Source organism: Peromyscus californicus, unplaced genomic scaffold (genome assembly GCF_007827085.1).
Source record: "Peromyscus californicus insignis strain IS unplaced genomic scaffold, ASM782708v3 Scaffold_7__1_contigs__length_154581171, whole genome shotgun sequence".
Taxonomy (NCBI): Eukaryota; Metazoa; Chordata; class Mammalia; order Rodentia; family Cricetidae; genus Peromyscus; species Peromyscus californicus.
In genome coordinates, this window is record NW_026294595.1 from 54,585,222 (window position 1) to 54,607,199 (window position 21,978).

At 42.1% G+C, this 21,978-nt stretch overlaps 1 protein-coding gene across 4 annotated transcripts in view; it reads right to left on the reverse strand.

Annotated features, from left to right (window-relative positions):
• Window positions 1-203: 203 nt before the first annotated feature.
• Window positions 204-21,978, reverse strand: part of Sestd1 (SEC14 and spectrin domain containing 1) — a 99,027-nt gene continuing 77,252 nt past the window's right edge. For all 4 annotated transcript variants that reach the window (XM_052723010.1, XM_052723012.1, XM_052723011.1 and 1 more), the window contains 8 exons: window positions 19,288-19,482; window positions 18,700-18,814; window positions 16,300-16,459; window positions 12,197-12,278; window positions 11,355-11,477; window positions 10,466-10,657; window positions 7,521-7,642; window positions 204-6,228 (listed from right to left, as the gene is read on the reverse strand). In XM_052723010.1, the coding sequence (XP_052578970.1) occupies window positions 6,099-6,228; window positions 7,521-7,642; window positions 10,466-10,657; window positions 11,355-11,477; window positions 12,197-12,278; window positions 16,300-16,459; window positions 18,700-18,814; window positions 19,288-19,482 (1,119 nt within the window). In that variant the 3' untranslated portion in view covers window positions 204-6,098. The remainder of the gene's footprint in view (window positions 6,229-7,520; window positions 7,643-10,465; window positions 10,658-11,354; window positions 11,478-12,196; window positions 12,279-16,299; window positions 16,460-18,699; window positions 18,815-19,287; window positions 19,483-21,978) is intronic.

Below are 21,978 nucleotides of genomic sequence, written 5' to 3' on the forward strand. Positions count from 1 at the left end.
TTCTTTTTAAAAACACCCCTATGAGGCCGGGCGGTGGTGGCGCTCGCCTTTAATCCCAGCACTCGGGAGGCAGAGCCAGGTGGATCTCTGTGAGTTCGAGGCCAGCCTGGTCTACAGCGCGAGATCCAGGAAAGGCGCAAAGCTACACAGAGAAACCCTGTCTCGAAAAACCAAAAAAAAAAAAAAAAAAAAAAAAACAAAAAAAAAACACCCCTATGAGCCAGCAATTTTAAGTATTTACCCATGAGCAGACAAATGACTATATTCACACAGATGTACATAAGAATGATCACTACAGCTTTGTTCATAATTGCTGCTCCTGCACACAGCCCAGTTAGCCAATAAGAAAAACAAGTGGTAATATAAATGGGGACACAATACTCGGCAATAAAATAGGGGTGAATTAGTAATATACCAACCCCACGGAAAAATCTCCCAAATATAACGGTAGTGAAGAAGCCTTGTCAAAGAGAGTGATTGATGTCTGAAGCTAATAACGATAAGTTCTAAAACAGAACAGTCTAACTTATAGTAGGAAAAAGAGCAGTGCTTGTCATGTGGGGGTCAGTGATTGATGAAAAGGGCCATTTGACAGCTTTCTAGAATGGCAGGTTTTCCTCTATATAGTACTCCATGGATTTATGAAAATACAGTGCATGTGAATGTTCTGTGCATGTAAATTTTATACCAAAAGAAAGCTATAAGCAAGTCTGGAACCCTTGCTAGTGAGGGGTATGCTGAAGTATTTAGCTGGAAGCATATAGAGGTTTGCAATTTTAGATGCCTCAAAAATTAATCTGGATGGCTGGACAGACGGATGGACACATGACAAAGCAAGTGTAACTAAGGCCCAGGTGGTGAGGATACTATGACATTGTTTAAAATTTTATAGACTTAACAGTTTTAGAGTAAAACTTGGGGAAACAGAAGGTTTGACATTTACCCCCTCCCCCAAAAAATGCCCGTACAAAAATATTATCAACAAATACTTCTATGTGCCAATTTAGAAAATTAAGCTTCTCTTCAGAGTATGAGGTGAGCAATCAGCTCCCAAATCTACTCTGGTTCAAAACCGCCCGAGTAATATTTGGATCCTCTCACATTTTTGGAGAACTATATCTACCCTCATGTAATACTCAGAGCAACTTGCCTGGCTGAAGACTACCACCTGAGCTAAGAGGAAGACACTCTTCAGAGAAAAAACAACCGTAAGAATGGTTTGTGCTCCATCTTATCAACTACATCAGTCAGGAAAATAAAGCACATAGGCGTGAGGAGGCTTCAGAGGACAGGCATCTTCATCCTCCAGAGGCCGAACTCTCTGGTCCCTCTAAGGACTCGGCCCCAAGATTGCTGGGAACTAGCCTCAGAGCACATGGCCCCATCAGAAATGGTGTTCCACAGGTCCTACTTGAAACCCTTCACAGCTCTGCTCCAGATGCCTGACAGTAACTATTTTTAGCCATATGTTTAGAATTCCTGTATCATGACATATAGGAATTATATACTGTATCTTGCCTCATAAAGAGCTCTCCCAAAAATAATCTTGATTCTTTGAAATATTTACTCACCAGCTTTCATAATATTTAGTTTCAGCGCTGGCTTTCCTGTGCTCTTGATCTTCATGTCCGAGCACAGGTTCTGCTGTGTCCTGAAGTGCACAGACTAGCGTTTATTCTCAAGTCTTAGGTTTGCTTTAAACTACTGCAGGGGCATTAAGTCACACTGTGCATCACATCCACAGACTGGCGCCGTCATGGCACACCCTCATTTCTAAGCCTCTATTACAGGACTGGTCATTCCCCATTATCATCACTGACTAAGTCTGTCAAATTGCCTCTTCTCTACCCAAGACCAGCACTAATGGTGGTCTCAAGCCATGTCTACCTCAGTTTTGGGAGATTCTACAAATAGCCTCAGATTTACACTCTTGGTTTTATAGCATGTTTCCTTCTTAATACACTCCAACCGTGACTTTCTTTGGCTTGTGTTAATTAGTGGAGTTAATGGCGTTGTCTCATGCCCTGTCAGACGCAACATAGATGATACTTGTGTCGTGTCCTCCATCTTAATGTTTTATCTTCCCACAGCAGAGTCTGTCAGCTTTAAGGCTTCATTCTACTGAGGAGGGCACCAGCCCCACCCTCGATACTTCAGGCATGTAATCTAAATGCACATTTCCTTATCCACTGGTGAGATGGGGTAGTGATGAAGAGGGCAGGGGTGAAGTGGGCAGAGGTGAGAGAAGCATGCAGCAGAAGGAATAAACAGTGTGTCCTCTCCACCACTCCATGAATGTCACTTAAGACAGGGCAAGATTAAGGAACACTATTTTCTACTCTGCAGGATTATAGCAATGATGCCTTCCAGTGTACATGCCCCTTCAGTTTTCAATACTTCTGTAGATTATTATATTTCATTACTGGAATTGATGAATTGTGCACTTCATATTTTATAGTCTCAGGGATATTCACTGACATATATTGATTCTGAGAAGTCAAGGAACGTCAAATGCTATTCATTTTGTTTCACCAAGATACTTGTTGGCTACATATCAGAAAATACTTTCTGCTCTCAATCGAGACTCTTCTAGAACTGAAAGTTGACACTGATAAGTTTGCTAATTCAGTTAACTGTTTTGGCTATCTTCACACATCTTTTCAAATCCTAGAGAGCTTTGTCTTTGGATGCTTAAGTGGATGATAGTCTATTTACTGATGCTTATTTCTGCCTGTCCCTTCTATACAGACTCAAGATCTACAGAATTACACCAGCTACAGTAGCTTTAGGTTTTAGTAGCCATCATGTTTTTCTTATGACTCAGTAGGATGTGAGACATACACAAGAATACCAAATCTCTTCTGGAAAATTATATAGCATATAAAAGAACACTGAATGATCTCTACCAATGTATACTGTGCAGTGGACACAGTCACCCAACCTAACAATCATACCACTGCATGCAAAGGGGTTTAGATGAGAGAATAAGATTTGCTTAGCACTACCAAAAAAGTAACTTGACATGTTCTCAATGAGAAGATGACAGTAACAATACTAACAGCACACCACACATCAGCTGAAAGTAATGACGTGACAAGCATATTGAGAGCAGGTAACGTTCACAAGCCGATTTAAATCCCAGTAAAGTAAGAGATCCACTCAACTCTGCAGTACTGAATCCCAGTGAGCAGGCCGAGCAGTTTCCCCAGTATCCCTAATGAATCACCCTTGTAAAACAGGGTCAAAGCAACGAGAACTGGGAACGAGGCCAAACTGATCGAAAGGAAGCTGTCATCTTTGTATCACAGCTCTGCTGAGTCAGACATGCACGAAGAGAAGACATCCAACTGCCACTGTCTCCTGAGTTTGCACAGGAACAAAGACACAAGCAAAAAACAAACAAGAAAGAAAGAAAGAAGACAAGGCAAACAGACACAACCTAACAAAGGTTGCCCAGCTAGCGCCAGTCAATCCCTAGGAGAGACTAAAGTAATGCACGGGCTATGGCCCTGAACCAGTAAGAAAGAAGCACTTCTTTTTAATTACACTTGTAGGTTGATGTTAGTATCAACATAACAAAGGCCTGAGATTTCAGACAAACTGAAACCACATCCTTCGTGTGTCCTCTAAGAGAACTGTGACCTGTTGGGAAAGTCGGTCTGGGGCATTGCTGGGTTCTTAATTCCTAACTCTTGTGTGTCTACAAAGACACACACACACAGAAAGGGGCAGCACAAGTGCCAATGAAGAGTGACGGTGCTCACCCTGTATATCTAGTTGTATATGATTATTCAAATCACACACGGCATTCCCATATTTTGTCTTACTTTACTTTTTTGCAGGAAAGAGAGCTTAAGGTGTATGAAAATTAACTCATTTGGAATTATGCATCCATGAGCTGATGGTATAATTACAAAGTCATAATAAAACACTGATGACTCTGAAACTCAGGAAAAGAAACAGATACTGAATATAAGAAACAAACATCTAAAAGTTACATGTCTAAGGATCTAACATCATACACATTCCACAGAAGCAGATTTACAAGTCAGTCCTAACTCTAGAACATGACACTGTTTAAATACACCCCAGAGCACAGGGGATTATGTCTAATGCTTACAAGGGGACACAGGTGGAGGACTGAGCATGTGACACTCAGGAAGAGTCTAGGCACAAGACATGTGGGGCAACAGTCAGCCCCATGAAGGACTTTATGAAAACAGGAAAGGGTTAGCACCGTCATAAAGACTGGAGAGTCACAGGAGCTCCTTCCTCACAGGAGGCAAGCCCTGAAGGAGGGTTATCAAGTATAGAAAGAACTTCTGGATGGTCTCAGAGGCAGTGGCAGTGTGAGACAGGGGGAGCAGTTGAGTTTTTCCCTGGACATTGTGGCACCGTTAATCAAAACTACTCCAGGAAGAAAAGGCAAGTACGACATGTCCTTCATTTAGGTGGAAAGGGCAGGGAGGCAGCTGAAAGCTGTGCATTTTAGATCAGACATGTAATGCAGGATGGGGATGGGGTGCCTAATGACCCAGAGCTGAGGACAGCAGCAGAGTGCGCATGTACAACAGACCTGTTTTAAATGAGTTTAGAACTACGCTCAGATACAGCAGAAGATATCATCTTTAAGAAACAGATTTGGGGGAGAGGCTAGAAATGGAGAGAAAGGGGGGTGAAGTAACAGAGAGCACAAACATTCAATTTGGTAACTGGAAGACTAAGGTTGATTTTCAGAAGAACAGCTTCCTGCAGAGTGAGGTGTAATAGATACTGAAAGGTTCTGCAGAAGGAGTGATGAGGAGGGATGGGCAAGGAACATGGACTTCAAGGCTGGCAGAGAAGAAGAGGCTGGAGAAAACTGGCTTTAGCATAGGAGGGTATGTGAGCATCTCTACAGACCGCAAAAATAAACCAGCATACAATTCTTTGCATAATTCTGTACTAATCATAAATCCAGTTGTTTTTTTCACCTTAAAAAAATCTTCTAAAATAAAAATTAACAATGTTAAATTATATACATTTTATAACTTAATACAAACATAAAAGCATTACCATTTTATGACAAATTTTATTTCTAAAGATCTGTACAGTTTTTGTGACTAGACTTCTTCAGGATGATTTTTGACTCTAGTATCATGAGATATTAAATATTATTAACAATTTCTGCTTTAGTTCCAGAGTAATTACTGTGATATAAAAGATTACATTGAAATAGTTAAGCATACCTTCGTCCTCAGCCCTCCTTCCCCAAAGACAGGCATCTTTAGGGTAGTTAACAATTTGGACAGCATTTTTTAAGAGAAAAATTAAAAATAGTCTTCTATTATTATGTTCTTAAAGGTCTAATTTTTTCACAATAAACATGCTTATTTTTTATTATATACACATGCATACATATGAAATTCCTGCCTAAAATACATGCAGCCACCATTAAAACAAAATGATTAGCCCATCCTCACAACCCTAAGAATGCCCTTTTAGTAAGGCACTCGTGTTTAGAATTAGGATGTAACTAGCAAATTAGAGAAGACTTTTATTAAGCACAGACAACTTTTAATACATTATGAATACAATAGGAAAATGTCTTTCAATTAATATGATATATCAAAGATCTGAAGGGTTTTCTTCATATAGACAATAAAAAATAATCAAATTTGAAGAATTATAAAGTAAAATTTTGAGGACACCACTATCCACTAACAGTCTAACTATGGTCTAAATATTCTACATCACCTGGGGAGGAAGGGCAATCATGTTTTTACAGAGAATTCCTAAACTCCGATTAGCACCATTCAGAAGCTTATTATCAGTTGTTCATCTACAAACTGACAAGTCAGGTCAAGTGTGAAAGCATGGACTCAGCGCAGTGTTTACAGTTCCTTCTTCTAAGATACCTGGAGTCTATAGCATCAAAGCATGTTACGTGATTATGCCTCGGTAGCTGAGAGGTGTTAGCATTTAGAGACGTGTTGTGGGAAGAAAGGAGGCTTATCCTGCTGGGAAATTCATCTTAGTGAGCTGTGGCTAACACAGCAGTATGCCAACAGCAAAGATGTGTGGGCATATGACCTGCAGATCTGTGGGAGCTGGGGACATTAGCTTTCTGAGGTCACCATTTCGGGATGTCTCAGCTGCTGCCTTTTGAGACTGACCAGTTTCATTCTGTCTCTGATGTGTTCTGCAGTAGAAGCCATGTCACTTGGACTCCCAAAATATTGTTCAGTTCTAAAATCAGAACACACGGAAAATACACAGGTTAATACAAATTCATTTAACTGTATAACAAGTGCATAAAAGCAAATGTTATCATAAAATATGATATAGCCGATGAGCAGAAACTTGTTCACTTGCACCTGGAACCCAGTCTGCTGGGATTGTTCTCTTTTGCTGCAGATAAATCATATGACATTAAGTCACTTTTTAAAGTTCAAATCCAGATATCCTTAGAGATTTTTCTCAGTATAGACTATGAGTAATGTTCTTCCAAGGGAAAAAACTGTTAATTTTTTTTTTCAATATGAATTCTAAACACTCACTAGAAGTTTGTGACACTGCAGTGTGTCCTTTGTGTCACATATCTAAGTTCTTTCTATATATTGGCTCCAAGATGCCCCCTGTCCCACCCTTGATCTGAAAAAGGACAATTACTCCACCCTGTTATCAAGTGTGGGAACCAAAACACAGAGAGCCGCAGTTACTGCCAGGAAGTAACAAAAGGAGCGGAGACACTAGGCTCCAGCCTTGGTATTCTCCTCCATCATGTGAGCACAAAGCAAGGATACTTTGCTTCTATTTGATGGCTTGGCTTCTCTATTGTTTGAATTAACTTCCTTTGCACTACCTCTCAGTGACTCAGTGACAAGGTCTAGATCTCCAGCAATCCAAAAACTCTTGATTTTTTCCCTGGCTTGTTGATTTTGACATCAGGTTGTCCCACATTGGAAATAGAAAAGAAGGTGCAGATCAGGGTCTGATGACCTTCCATACGACAAGTCTCGGATGCCTTAGGGCCCAAGAGAAGAAGACAGGTCTGGAGCCGGATAGACCTGAGACTATCTCCAACACCTGGAAACTATAAAATGCTGGGCCTCTTACTAAATTGGAGTCTCCGTTCCTTCAGTTCTAAGTCACAAATAATCACGCTGGCCTGGATCTATCTGGTCTAAGCAATGAAGCTGCTTGATTGGTGTATCTTAGGAGCTCATAAATCTCAGTCCCTTCCTGACCCTCCCCATTCTGAATGAGGACGAAAATCTCACAACTCCCCATTGTCACAGCTCAAGCTAGAAGTCCACGTCTCAAACTAATCTGCAATCGTCCATCTACAAGTTGTCAAGAACATCAGCAAACACCAACTATCACTGCTGCCAACAGCCGGATTTGAACTTCTTTCAAGTTAAACTGATTTATTGTAGGAGTTGAAAATGTGGACCAAAATGAAAGTGCTTAGCCTTCTGAAGAACAGATTTTCTTCTCTGAATGATTTAACTTTTAGATGATAAGAACATGCACCATACCCATCGGGGTAAACCACCGGGACAGTGAGTCTATCCAAAAGTGATTTCCCAACGGCTTCAATTTCCTCAAACTGCTCCTCATCATTAATTGCTTCAGGCTCTTCTGGACAGTCTTGCAAAATCTGTAGTAAACAAAAGGGGTAGTACCAATCAAAACGGTAAAGGGAATCAATCCCACTTGACCTCTGTAAGTTGAAGAAGGTGTTCTGGTTCCATGCTTAGTGTCCTGCCGTGAGCATGAACTACACGAGACTGAGCTATGGCTGGTGAAGAAATTCTCATCACAAATGAAGCATATCTCTGGTAACAATATATAATCAGGAGTACAAAAAAAATCTCTGGTGATTTCTAGGAAAGAAATAACGGAATGCTATTTGGAAAATGAATAGAACTCATGCTTAAGAAATAGTGTCTAGCTTATTAGACAACCATTTACTAAACATTTAATGAGATGTTTACTTAGCAAAGCAGAGTGTGAATGTCAGATTCTGTTCTTAAGGAGTTTATAGACTTCAAAACTCAAAGAAACTGTAAAACCACAACCAACATAGTGTGTGCAAACGTAACTGACATGCAGATCTGCTGATTTCGCTGGTTATAACTCTAACATAGAAAGTTCTACTATTTCAAAGACATTTCATTCTCTTTTTTTATTTAAAAACTCAAGATTTAGATTCAAATTAGGATATTTTTCAGTTATTATGTTGTACAATTTGCTTACAGTCATAGTCGAGCTCATGTTTACCTTAAGAGGAGAAATAGTACACGACAACAAAGAGCTTTATTTAAGTTTGCTCAATAAAATGGGCCATTATAAGCAAGAAGAAGGCCAGGGATGAAAAATAAACAAACAAACAAAAAAACCCAAAACAAAAACACCAACTTTCTATTTTAAAATCTTGTAACTATATGTATTTTTATATACCTTTTAAAGAATTCTCAATTTAAAAATACTCTCACATTTAAAAATAGTCTCCTAAAATGTCATCTCTGGGTTAGAAAACTCAATGATTCTCTTTTGATAGAGGCAGGGTACTGGGCCCCAAGATGGGGTGGGGCTTCAGGCTCTGCACTGGCACACTCATCCTGTACAAGCCCATTAAGCACAACATTTAAGGTCTACACTTTTTCTGGATGAGTAGCATAGCTTATAATAATGGAAAATGCTCACTGAAATCATCAGCAGATAAACAAGTCAAGCCATCTTCGGTAGCTGAAGTTTTTTCTGGTCCTGTCTAGCCCCATGGACCCCACAGCCACTTATAAAATAATCATTTAAAAACTTATATTAATTAAAATTTCTTGACCATTAGCTCAGCCTACCATTGACTAACTCTTACACTTAAACTCAGCCCATTTTTGTTAATCTATATGTTGTCACATGCTCCATGGCTTTACCTGTGTGCCATAACATGTTGCTCCCTAGATGGCAGGCTGGCATTTCCTGACTCAGCCTTTTTTTTTTTTTTTTCAGAATTTTCCTTGTCTGTTTGTCCCACCTATACTTCCTGCCTGACTACTGGCCAATCAGCTTTTTATTTATCAACCAATCAGAGCGACACATTCACAGCATACAGAGTGACATCCCACAGCAATCTTCTATACTTTTTCCATCCTCATTAGGCCTTTGTCTGTCTATTGTCTGACTAGGGCCTCTCTTGCTCAGCCTACCCTTGAACTCGGGATCTTCCTGCTTCAGTTTCTGGAGTACTGTGACTATAGGTATGGACCAACACATAGGTATGGACCAACATACTCAATGTCATTGGGCCTATTTTAACAAAAACACCAATCTGCACAGTTCAGCGAGCAGGTGAGAGAATCAGCTACATCACTTTCAACAGTGTGCTTCAAATATGAAACCCCTCAGTTCCTGAGGTACCCTGTCATATCATATCTGTTTGCTCCAAATTCTTGAGGCTCCCTGTCACATTTGTTCATCCTGAGGTGAGGCTATAACTTAGGCTTTCCACATATTACTGCATTATTTTAAATCCGCATATAAACTCCCACTGTAAGAGATCAACACAGAATTAACTACCTAATAAAACTTCCTTCTTGAATGAGAATGTACTCAGCATCACCACTGTGAAGAGAAATGGGTTCTGACAAAAATTTGCCCAAATAACACGACTATTTTTATTATTGGCTTCTCTAACTAATGACATAAAACTATGGAGAAATAAATTCTAGAATGAATCTTTAAAAACAATCATGGAACAAACGTTTTGTTTTTAAGTTTCATTAGTTTACTTGGCTAGCCTTTACCCTGAATTATGAAATCACCAAGTAACTTTTAAAAACTTTCTGACAATTACTACATAGTTCCAAAATAGTTTCCTTTCTTGGCCCAATGAAAGAGCCTGACAAGGTGACAGCAGAGTGCAGAGAGAGACCTGGACCTTGACTGGCCTGGGAGGGGCAAGGAGAGAGGAAGCCAGGACCCCTGTAGCTCTGGATACCCTGGCCAAGCACTCTAGCGCGGAGTCAACTCAGGAGACTTAGTGTAGACATTTTTGAGATAATACATATTCAATGAACCTTAGCAACAAAATGAACATGAACAGTAACACATAGATTAATGATATAATTACATTATTCCAACTAACATTTTAAACATTTGCAATGAATACCATCAAGGAAACATTTTGTTGTTGTTGTTATTTAGACTTTAAAAGAGAATACAATGAGGCTGGAGAGGTCTCAGTGGTTAAGAACACTGGCTACTTTTCCAAAGGACTTGGGCTCAATTTCTAGCACCCACATGATGATGCAAAACCGTCCGCAGCTGCAGTCCCAGGGGATCTGACACCCTCTTCTGGCCTCTGCAGGCACTGCACTGCACTGCATGTGGTGCACAGACTTAAATTCAGGCAAACACACACACACACATAAAAAAAAAATATATAAAATCTCAAAATAATTCTGTTTAAGATTCCGCCTACCTTTTCAGCATTTGAGTGAAAGGCAATAGCCATTTCCAACCTATGCACCCTCTCTTCAGACGCTACTGTGAACTGCTTCCACACTCTGTTCAGTCGAGGAAGTGTGTCCCCTGAGGACCGGGAAGTACAGCGCAAAGACTGGCAGAGAACGACCGTGGCCTGCAGCAGCTGTCTGCCATAGTCGTAAGTACTCTAGGGAGGAAACCCAGCGAGTTAGAACACAAGCAATTCGGAAGGAAGGAGGTAGGCAGACTGTGTGGCACCACCGTCCATCTGTACCACACGGATCCAGTGGCCTGTCAGCAACCTGCAAACACAATTAACAAATGCAGCAACATGTCGAGTTAGCTCCCAAGGTTGTTTCTTTAAACTTCTGTCCTTATTCTGTGCTCGCCATTTCAGCCGGCTAAATTCTGCTGGCCAAAAAGAGTGTCAGCTCTCTGATTACCACAGAGAAGAGGTGAAGTGAGCTTTCCTACACTACATATAGGAAAGTAAAGTATGACAGTGTGAATTCTGCATCAGGGAAAATACACAAACATACTCTCAATCCCAGAACAACTCTGTATCACTATGCCAATTCTAGTGACACACTGGGAATGCCGCTTCTAACCTGCTGTCACTAACAAGAACCTCACAGTAATTCTGTCAACTGCCTGATAGTCTAAATGGCACAGGATATAATACAAAGCAGAGGAGCCCAGAGACCCTACCCTTGGGAGCCAAACCCTCTTGAGTTCCCGTGGCCCAGTCTTGGTACACCAGCTAGCATTTTCTCAGCTCTGTGTAACAGAACTGACCTTCTTAGACTTGGAAGGTTATGTTACACCATCATCTGCAGAAAGTCATTCACACACTGTCCTTGAAGAAAAGAAGACAAGGTCTGTACCTGTGCAACATCAACGAATTTTCGATGTTTTTCCAGTAACACCTTCGTTTCCTGAGCATCATCGCCCAATCTGATGTGGGTCTTCAGCAGGGCATCCAGAAGTTCACTTAACCACTCTACTGCCTAAGGAACACACAGAATAAAACTGGACTCATAATTCTTTCCTTGTGGTGAAACACCAGCTCTGTGCAAAAATGACCTCTGTGTGATTAGTTAGCTCTTTAATCATAACCCCAGTTTTAGCATTCATCTGATGCCATGCTCTACGAACTAATGATCTCTCTGGATTCTCAAACTGCTGTCTCAAATGTCAAGGCAGGACCTACTGAGGAGATGTGCTCAGTGTACAGCTAGTATCACATGATATAGGGCAATGGGTCCCTGTAATACAGTTCTGCTGGCATCTCATTACAGATGTGCATTATGACTTAAAATCATAACTTATCTCTGTCCTTCAAGATTTTCTGATACTAAATACATGATTACATCAAGTTGCTTATGCAGCACTGAGAATTCCCTTGTGGAATAGAAAGCAATGTTCTTCACCAGCCTTCATTCCAGGACAGAACTAACACCGCGTCAACAATAATAATTAATAAATATTCCCAGTCTCAGGTTCAACAGAGGATTTCACTGACAGGGTGAGTGTAACGAGATCAGTAAACGAGCTGAAATACCAAGCTTTATTCTCTACAGGAGACGGAAGGACTAGACGTAATAAACTGGCTTTCTTAGCACCACAGGAGTCCACTTTGTCCGTAGTTAAGAGAACTTAACCTCCTCAATTAGCCCACAACGAACTTAATCTAAGCTAACTTCCTATGGGGTTGACCAGGCCTTACCTGGGAAGCATCTTCTTCACATTTAAACAACTGCACCATCTGAAGCATCTTCAGCCTCCGCACGTCTACCATGTCCTCACATCTAATAAACCAAACACAAACTCGGCTTAGTATTCTGGCCTCTGTGAGCAGCAGCATCGTCATCTGACACGCATGTCTAACAGTACACTAAGAAACTTAGTCCTATGCTATGGCACTGCAACTATTTTGTACTGACTGTCAGAAGTTTATGAATATCTAATCTATTATCTATGTTACGTCAAGACCTCAAAATACCTGGAATGATACTGAATGACAAACCCTCTTGAGGATAGCATGGATTCTGCAAAATATTGAAGCAAAGCATAAACTCAATGGTCCACCAAAAACCAAAGAAACCTCTATCACCAACTTTATTAAACAAGCTTCAAAGATAAAAGTATAAAAGTTCAGAGGATGATGCTCCGTGAAAATGTAATACATTTTGTCAAATTATATTATCTAGGATAATACTAAGTTTTGAATAAAACTGTATACCTATACCCTTTAAGAAAAAATAACCCACATATCTTTTGAGTTAAGACAAACACAATGCAGAACATGCTTTAATCTCACTGTGCTCTGCATAGATAATATACAAACAGTGTCTTGGTATAACTAAGATATGATCCATTTCCTTCGTCCCCATGCAGTTCCATGTATGAGAGGCAGGAATTGGACTCTTGTAAAGTCCCACATAAGAGAAACAGGTAATCCACTAGGCCCCAGGCTCTAGAGTCAGTGTTCCTGAAGAAACTCTAATGATAACACAGAAGCAGCTTCTAACAGGCTACTTTAAAATACAGATTTCTCAGTCACAGCCTAATGTTACAATGCAGCTTATTTAAAGTAAGTCTACAAGTGACAGAAGAGAAATAATAATAATTATTTCTCAGATCTAAAGCAAAATACGTAAAACACCTTAATGATGAAGATGATTATAATTATTTCTCAGATCTAAAGCAAAATACGTAAAACACCTTAATGATGAAGATGATTGCCATATTAAGCTCAATACATACTGTGTGTCATTGGGAAAACAAGACAGTTTGGCTCAGTTTAAATTATACCATCTAAACACACAGGAGTCAGATTAGAAAATGTTTATGGGAAATGAATTTTAGTTGGTAAAATGGTAAAAACTGTTACATATCCACGTGAAACATTTTGCGGGGGTGGAGAGGAACAAGTGACTCACAGCCTAGCATGAGCATCCACCAGACAGAAAGCAAGGAACAAAGAAAGAAGTCATGGATGAATGAAAACCACAAGCTATTTAAGAAACTAAAAGCAACTGCAATCCTGTGGGAAGTTACAGGATGCTAAGAATGCAGAGCGGAAGGTGTTCTCCTACACTGTCCTAAGGATACAACTCCATCTCAAAAGATGGGCCTGGTGCAATTCCACCCTGCACATCTGTCCTGAGGAGAGTAGTCCACAGTCAGTCATGTCTGGCCAGCTTCTCTCACCGAAATTCAAGCCTCCATCCCATGGAAGACATGATGATATGAGACCTTCAAGGCCCCACAACTATCCTTTTGGTTGTGAACCAAAGGCTGACAAAGATTATTACTTTAAGATGAATAACGGTGGAAATGACCACCAGTTATCATGATGAATCAGTTTAGACACGGAGGCTAAAGATGAATTTCATGTGGCTGAAGCAGAAGCGATGAATCACAAGGCAGTCGGGTCACAGTGACAGTGGCAACTATGAAAAGATTTACACACCCATCAGCTGGGTGCTTCGAAGGACGCCACCTGTGGTCTTCCGGTTCCTGCGTGATTCAGGGCCTGTGCACATGAGTGGACAGCACCTAGTAGCACGGAGCAAGATACCCAGTCAGAGGATGGAGATGAGCAGGATGGCTGGGAAGGGATCTGCCCCTGGAAGTGGTAACAAGGTTCCACAGAAAAAGGTAAAGCTTGATGAGGAGAAGTAAACTGAAGAGGCAGCTGCAGTGAAGGGATCTGTATGAGCTCCTCCAGCCAAAAATGCAAAAGAACCAAACCAGAATGGAAAAGACAAAACCATCAACACCAAGATCAAGAGGCCAGGAATCCAAAGAAAGCCAACCGACCACCAACCAACCAAACACACAAACACAAAGAAGAGGAAAAACAAAACAAAACAAAAACACCCAAACGACCTAGTTCCGTAGACGTCATTAAGGCAAGAATATAAGCAAGTACAGAAAAGAAGGGTTCTCTTCCCAAAGTGGAGCCAAGTTCATCAAATATGTGAAGAATTGCTTCCGGATGAGTAATGAGGAAGCTCCTTGAGATCTCTGACAATGGAGGAAGTCTCTTTAAGAAAACAGTTGAAACACTCTGAAATATTCCGTCTTACTTTACTGCTGCAGAGGCTGATATCTGGCTGTCGTTTTTATAATCTGAAGTGAGGACTGCCCCCCCCCCCCCCACCCCACAAACACTGTTTAGTAAATGCTGACCAGATTTCATTGCCAAAAATGTTCTGTTTTGATGCCTGCTTCATTTTCAAGGATGAAAACGCACTCTTGACTTGGCTTTAAACACGCGTGGAATGTTAGGGTAGGACTCAGTAATAGTGATGGGTGACAAAAATAAGGTGTGAAAACCCTCAGTATTCTAATAATAGAAACAAGAGTCAAAGGCTTCATCCAATCCTTGTACTTGTGTAGATTATTCTTGTCTGCAACAGCCTGATGAGCAGCAAGACCCAAGGTAGAAAAAAGGAAATCTTGGGCATCTGAGATAAATTTAAATTTAGAGATAAATTCTAAATTTGGTAGCTCACAGCAACTTGAACTAAGAAAGAGAGAGTAAAGTTTAGGAGAAGATGAATCTGATCCAGGCACAGTAAGTTGGAGGAGAATGTGGCACATCTAGCTAGAGGTCCTCCAGAGGCAACCCAAGTCAGGGAGGTCTTGGTAACTAGGAAAACATGAGCATGCAGGGCGGACTCAGGGAGAACACTCAGAGAGGGGAGTGACAGCACACGGCCTGGAAGCCACAACTTTAGCAATAGAGAGGGAAACCAGGAGGGACAGAGCCAGGAGGGTGTTTTGAAGGAAGACACAGTTGTCACTGACTTTCAAAGAGATTAGAAGTTACTGACACTGGAACAAGCAGAGAGGCAGGGAGGGCAGAAAGGAGAACAAAGAGGGATAGAAAATAACCTAGAGGAAGTAAGGAGCACAGGTTAGACCTGCAAACGACTGAGCTGGGAGGACAGTGGGTGAAGAGCACGTCGCTCTCCTTCTGTGACAATTCTACGTGTACAATCACTTACTATACTTCATACTGGAGGGAGCTAAGCATCCACAGGAGGAACTAGAACCAGGGTGGAGAACAAATATTGCTAGAGTAAGAAGCCAGAGCCCAGATGAGGACTCACCCTAGAAGCTGACAGAGCTATCACACCCTGCCGTAAGGACACTGCAGGTTCAGGACAGGATGCAACAGGGATTCCTGCCTTGTGACTCTTCATGGTGTAGAGTGGAAATGTCTGGGAAATTCTCCTCATGACTTAAGTTTCCAAGTGCGCAAAATTCCATACAACCATGCCAGAGTACGCATCTGTGCCCATTCTTGCCTCTGCAATTTTAATCTTGTACTTTCTAACACTTTCAGGTTGTCATTATAGACTGAGTCTCTAAAAAGCCTTAAGTTCCTGTTAGTCTATCAAGTGCAAAAAAAAAAAAATCAATGCCAGCCCGTTGTCTAATCCTACAACCAACACAACAATGGATATGTGACATAAGAGATGAGACGAAGAGACAACAGGGTAAGGTTTAACAGAATTCTAACGGAAAACAGAAAAGCACACTTTTCAAAACAGTCTTCTTTTAGTGTGAATATCTGAGTATAACTAAAATCTCTACAACCAGGCAAAAGGGAGAAAGGTGTCTCTTCATCAAATGAATCGGCATTAGTTGTCAGAACAATTATATATAATAATTATTATATTCACCCCAAACCTACTCTACCTGTAGCATATAACAAGTAAGGGATTTGATTTTGTATGCAAAACATAGAGTATTTAACTTCTATCTTAGTAGCATTCTATCTTGGTGAATTTAACATTAACATTCAAACTTTGCCTTTGTTTTCTCAGCTGCATATCTTCCATCACTCCTTGTATGTGGTCCACGTTTTCTTTATTTTCAATAGTTACATCCTTTCCGTAGGCCCAGGAAGCCTGATTGGAGATCTGATCCAGGAGACCTTGACCTTTTTCTCGTAAGCCTTGCAATCCCACATCTAAAACAAATGACACCAGATTGAATCTCATAACAAGGGTATGTCCTCTTCAGTAGCTAGACACGGGTGCCAATGTAGATGCTTTAGATATTGACATGCCAGGACGCAGACCTCTCACTACCTCAAGCAACAGAACCTTTAAATGGGGCTCAAAGCGGAACGCTTTCTTCTGTTGACAAATTTTCCACAAAGGGAAGCTTTGAAACACTAATCTGCATAGATGACGACTCTTAAAAACTGAAAGTATAGGGATCTCTATTTCAACAAATATGATTTCCTATTTTTCCCTTTTGTGTTCCAATTTTTAGGGAAATGATGCACATTTTTTAAAAAGATGCATACGATTTGCAAGATTTCAAAAATGCTCACAATGTATAATCAAAGTAAAAGGATGAACACTGTGAGGAGGAGGGCCACTGTGAGGAGGAGGGCCACTGTGAGGAGGAAGGCCACTGTGAGGAGGAGGGCCACTGTGAGGAGGAGGGCCACTGTGAGGAGGGCCACTGTGAGGAGGAGGGCCACTGTGAGGAGGAGGGCCACTGTGAGGAGGGAGGGCCACTGTGAGGAGGAGGGCCACTGTGAGGAGGAGGGCCACTGTGAGGAGGGCCACTGTGAGGAGGGCCACTGTGAGGAGGAGGGCCACTGTGAGGAGGGCCACTGTGAGGAGGGCCACTGTGAGGAGGGCCACTGTGAGGAGGAGGGCCACTGTGAGGAGGAGGGCCACTGTGAGGAGGGCCACTGTGAGGAGGAGGGCCACTGTGAGGAGGGCCACTGTGAGGAGGGCCACTGTGAGGAGGGGGGCCACTGTGAGGAGGGCCACTGTGAGGAGGAGGGCCACTGTGAGGAGGAGGGCCACTGTGAGGAGGAGGGCCACTGTGAGGAGGAGGGCCACTGTGAGGAGGAGGGCCACTGTGAGGAGGAGGGCCACTGTGAGGAGGAGGGCCACTGTGAGGAGGAGGGCCACTGTGAGGAGGAGGGCCACTGTGAGGAGGAGGGCCACTGTGAGGAGGAGGGCCACTGTGAGGAGGAGGGCCACTGTGAGGAGGGCCACTGTGAGGAGGAGGGCCACTGTGAGGAGGAGGGCCACTGTGAGGAGGAGGGCCACTGTGAGGAGGAGGGCCACTGTGAGGAGGAGGGCCACTGTGAGGAGGAGGGCCACTGTGAGGAGGGCCACTGTGAGGAGGGCCACTGTGAGGAGGAGGGCCACTGTGAGGAGGGGGGCCACTGTGAGGAGGAGGGCCACTGTGAGGAGGAGGGCCACTGTGAGGAGGGGGGCCACTGTGAGGAGGAGGGCCACTGTGAGGAGGGCCACTGTGAGGAGGGCCACTGTGAGGAGGGTCGTTGCAGCTCACATGCCATGGGACGTTCCATCCAAGATGTCTGGACTCCAAATTAGACATTTGCACAGGAGTTCTCTTTTGAAGAAAAGTATGGTCCAGGAAAATTTGTGATACTTTAAATCACACTTGGCATATGAAATATTAAATAGGTATTATGCATACCATCCATTAACTTAACAAAGGATGTAAGCAAGTAAAATGTCAATACAAAAATGCTTTGTAAACTAACTCCCTGAAGTTGTTTTCATAATGAATGACTCTGGTTCAGTCATGTATCATCACTTTCTACTAACTCGCCTTCATGTTCTGCATCTTCCCCATTCACCCCTTTCGTAAGGTGCCCCCTTCTCAGTCCGACTTTCAACTAAGGAAGTGCACTGTGTGTGCTACTGCAAACCCATATAAAGGGTCTTGATACCAAGTGACAGAGTGGGGTTAATGAAACTGGACCACACTCCCCTTGAAGATAACTCTCAGTGTGGACATACAATGCACAGAATCAAACCAACTATTCTTTCTCGTGGTTAGAATATAGCAACAACAAAAATCATTGCATAAAACACAGTCTAGGGCATGCAAGGTTTATCATGAAACACGTCACAATTAATTACAGTTCCTGCGTGCATGACAAGTATCTGTCCCTGGAATATGCAAGACATAGCTCTTTAGATTGAGTAACAGGAAGGCGAAAGGCCCGAGGAAGGCAGGCTGGCCAATCACAATGGAAAATAAATGTTTCAGTATAAATTATAGCCCTTCAAGGGAATAAAACCTTTCAATATTATGTTTTCTGTGTTCCCTACAAATGATAATTAGTTCAGTATATAAATTAACTGTCTAACCATGGTAATATTTTTTACAAAGAACCTGTAGGTTTCAGCATTTTTAAAATCTGCTTACCAACACTTTTCAGCTTCTCTTCAAGCAGTTTTAAAGTTTGCTGAATCGATGCTCCATCAGCTGGTGCTACGTCTACGCACAACATACCTAATAAGCCATCCAGCTGCTGAGATAACTAAAGCAGAGGGACAAAGAGACAACCCTGATGTAACCGGCATCTCAAGTCTTCAATGATTAATGAGGTTTATCTAATGAGGTCATCACAAATACACTTGAAGAGACTATGCAGTTAAAAGATAAGGAAGAGCAATCAGAATACATGTTATCTATAAGATGGGACATACAGATGCACCAAGAAGGTTAGCAGAATGCAAGAAGTTAGTGATGGCTCCATTTCTGTCTGTTATAAAACATATTATCAAGAAACCATCAAAGTAAAGTAATAGCTTAGAACACTTTAGTTAGACAATAGGTTTAATTGCATGCATCATAAAAAAATTTTTTTAACTGAAGAATTTTATCTCATTACCTCCACCAGTAAATTACTGTCCCCGAAAAATAACCATGGGGCATGCAAACCTACAAAAGTTTTGTACAGATTGTTTGCATCATTTGGAGACATGGAAAGCAATCGGAAGAGGCACTCACATCTTGGGCCACACCATGAAATTCCAAAGCTGCCTGTAGGAGATTTTGCCTGAACTCTAGCTGACTGGCCTGTCGGTAGCAAACATCGCTAAGCTGTTGCTGCAGAGACTTCAACTCCACGAGATCTTCCTCGTCCCCAGCGTTCAAGAGTGCTGCAATCTGCTGGTTAAGCTCCACATACACTGCAAACCACTCCTGTAACAGGGACATTACAAACTGAAGGTCAGATTAGCTCCTGGAGCACTGTTTATGATTTCTCAAGAAGAGAAACAGAAAGGTTTGTAAGGCAGAATTATTTAAACAGAGGATAAGTTCCCTATCATCAAATCCTCCCACTGTGCTCCCTGGAAGTCTCTCCTGTGCCTTTCTACACGGCCCCTTAATCCCTGCTCCAGTGAAGCCTGCTTACACTCAGGGAACACAGGGCCTTGAAGTTTTCCCAAACCCACTGCAGTCTTTCCTTGTCACTCAACATCCCACAAGCCTTGAGTGAGTTCAGAGGTAGACTGGCTCCTCATTATCATCCCCACACTGTTTCTCGTCTGTTCCCCCAAACCTCACCACCTTCTCAGTACATGCTGGTGAATTTTTCCCTGCCAGCTCCCACCCCCGAGTCCATCCACAGTGGGTGTGGCAAAGGCCTTGGCTTTCTCTCAGTGATGTTTCCACCATGTACCAACACCATACACAAACACCAACTCTTGAACTTGTGTCCTTGACTCCCTGATTTCCTTTCTCAACTATACTATTCTCACTTCATCTCACTGACCTATTTTAGACACCACAAAAACTGATTGCCTACTACTACACAGCTCCCTAAACCTCAATTTCGTGAATTCAGTTCTCTGACCTCCAAGGGCTGACCCCAGTTGTCTTCCTTTAGCAGGCTCACACTTACAGTCCCATGGGGTCCACCAATCTATGACTAACAGGTTTACTGCCCACAACCTGGCAGCCTCTTGTTCTTTCTTCTCTCCTAGGTCAAAGACTATGACTACCTGACGTACATTTCACAACCTGCAAGCAGGTTTCTCTGCCCACTGTGACTAGACCAAGCTCACGTCACTATGGTACTATAGCCATGTGCTATATATATATACAACGAGGGTCAGTAGCAGAACACATATTACAATGAGGTGCCACAGATTATGTAGCTCACCAATATCACAGTCACTCACACAATGTTTCTGCAATATACAGACATATTTTTCAGTGCTTGCCCCCCCCCCCCCCCACACAGTTGGGTAACGAGTGGCGGGAAGTAGGTAGATTTTTCTTTTTTTTCTGTTGTCACTAATCATCGGACCCTGGCAATGCTTCTGTGTCTCTCTGGTCAACTCTTCTCCATTCTCATGACTACTGGTGTTTTCAAGACTTACCTCTCTAGCTCTCTTTTAAAACCTTATTACTTGCAGCCAAACATTTGGCCTCTTCTTAGACTTAAAACAGCTTATAATTACTAATATATTACTTGTATGTACTAAAGGGTTTCAGAGCTGTGACATTCCCATTCGTGTGGGAATTCCCGCTTTGTGCTTTCATCAAAGACCTCAATTTTTTTTTTATTATTTAAAAAATTAGCATACACAGTATTAGGTTTTATTCGGCAGTGTCATTTTCAAAAATAAATTTCTTTGTGTTATTATTCTCCCCTCTTTTCCCACACACTCCTGGCACTCTCCTGATGTGCCCCTCCGCCACTTTCCACTTTCCCATTATGTGTATCTTACTGGCCTTCCCACTTCCTTCTCAGACCCTCACTTCTCCCTTTCATGGCATCTCTTCAGATTTCACAACCTGTACCTACATTCACCTCCCACTTGTTGACTATAAGCAAGAACGAGAAAGAACAGAAAGCTCCTAAGATCTTACTTCTTCCTTCACTGGGGAGAAACAGGAAGTTTCTCATCTTCCTACCTGAAAATGTCTGCCCTCTTCTGGGGCCCTACACCCTGCCTCACACTGCAGCCAGTGTTCTGCAGCCACTGGCTACTCACGGTAGCCAGTCCACTGCTGCTGACACAGCTTTGCTTCTGCTGTTATGTTGTCTCTATCGCCCATCAATGCTTTTTCAACTGGATTACTTTCATCATCATTACTTTCATTACATTTTAATGTTTTAAGTTAAATCACACATGTGCTTATGTATGTGCGCATGCGCGCGCGCACACACACACACACACACACACACACACACACACACACACACACACGCAGGATCTCCCTTTATAGTTTTCAATACTCATTTTCTCTCCCTTCCTATTCTCTTTTGAAGTTCTCCTGATCAGATTTTTTTACTTCCATTCTTCTGAAACCAATCATGTCACATTCACTAGAAAATTCCCAGCGCTTTAGTCCTCCACCAACAAGTACTGCTGGCTCCACCCTGTGAACTAACATCTCATCAAATGCCTGCTGACTTCATTTAAGTAGTTTCTAGTCTTTTGTTTTTATTATCTCTAACTCTATGCTCCATACAACTCTATGCTCAAAAAAAAAAAAAATGCTCCCAAACTTTCAAGTACCATGTACAGTAGTAGCTTGAGTTCCTCTCCACACGTTCAAGACATCACACACTCCTGCCGTAGATTTCCCCTCAACACTGGACAACACTGGAGCTTCTGTCTACACTTTGCTCCCTGTTCCCTGGCAACACAACATCCTGCCTCCATCATGCTTCTGCAGCAGCCT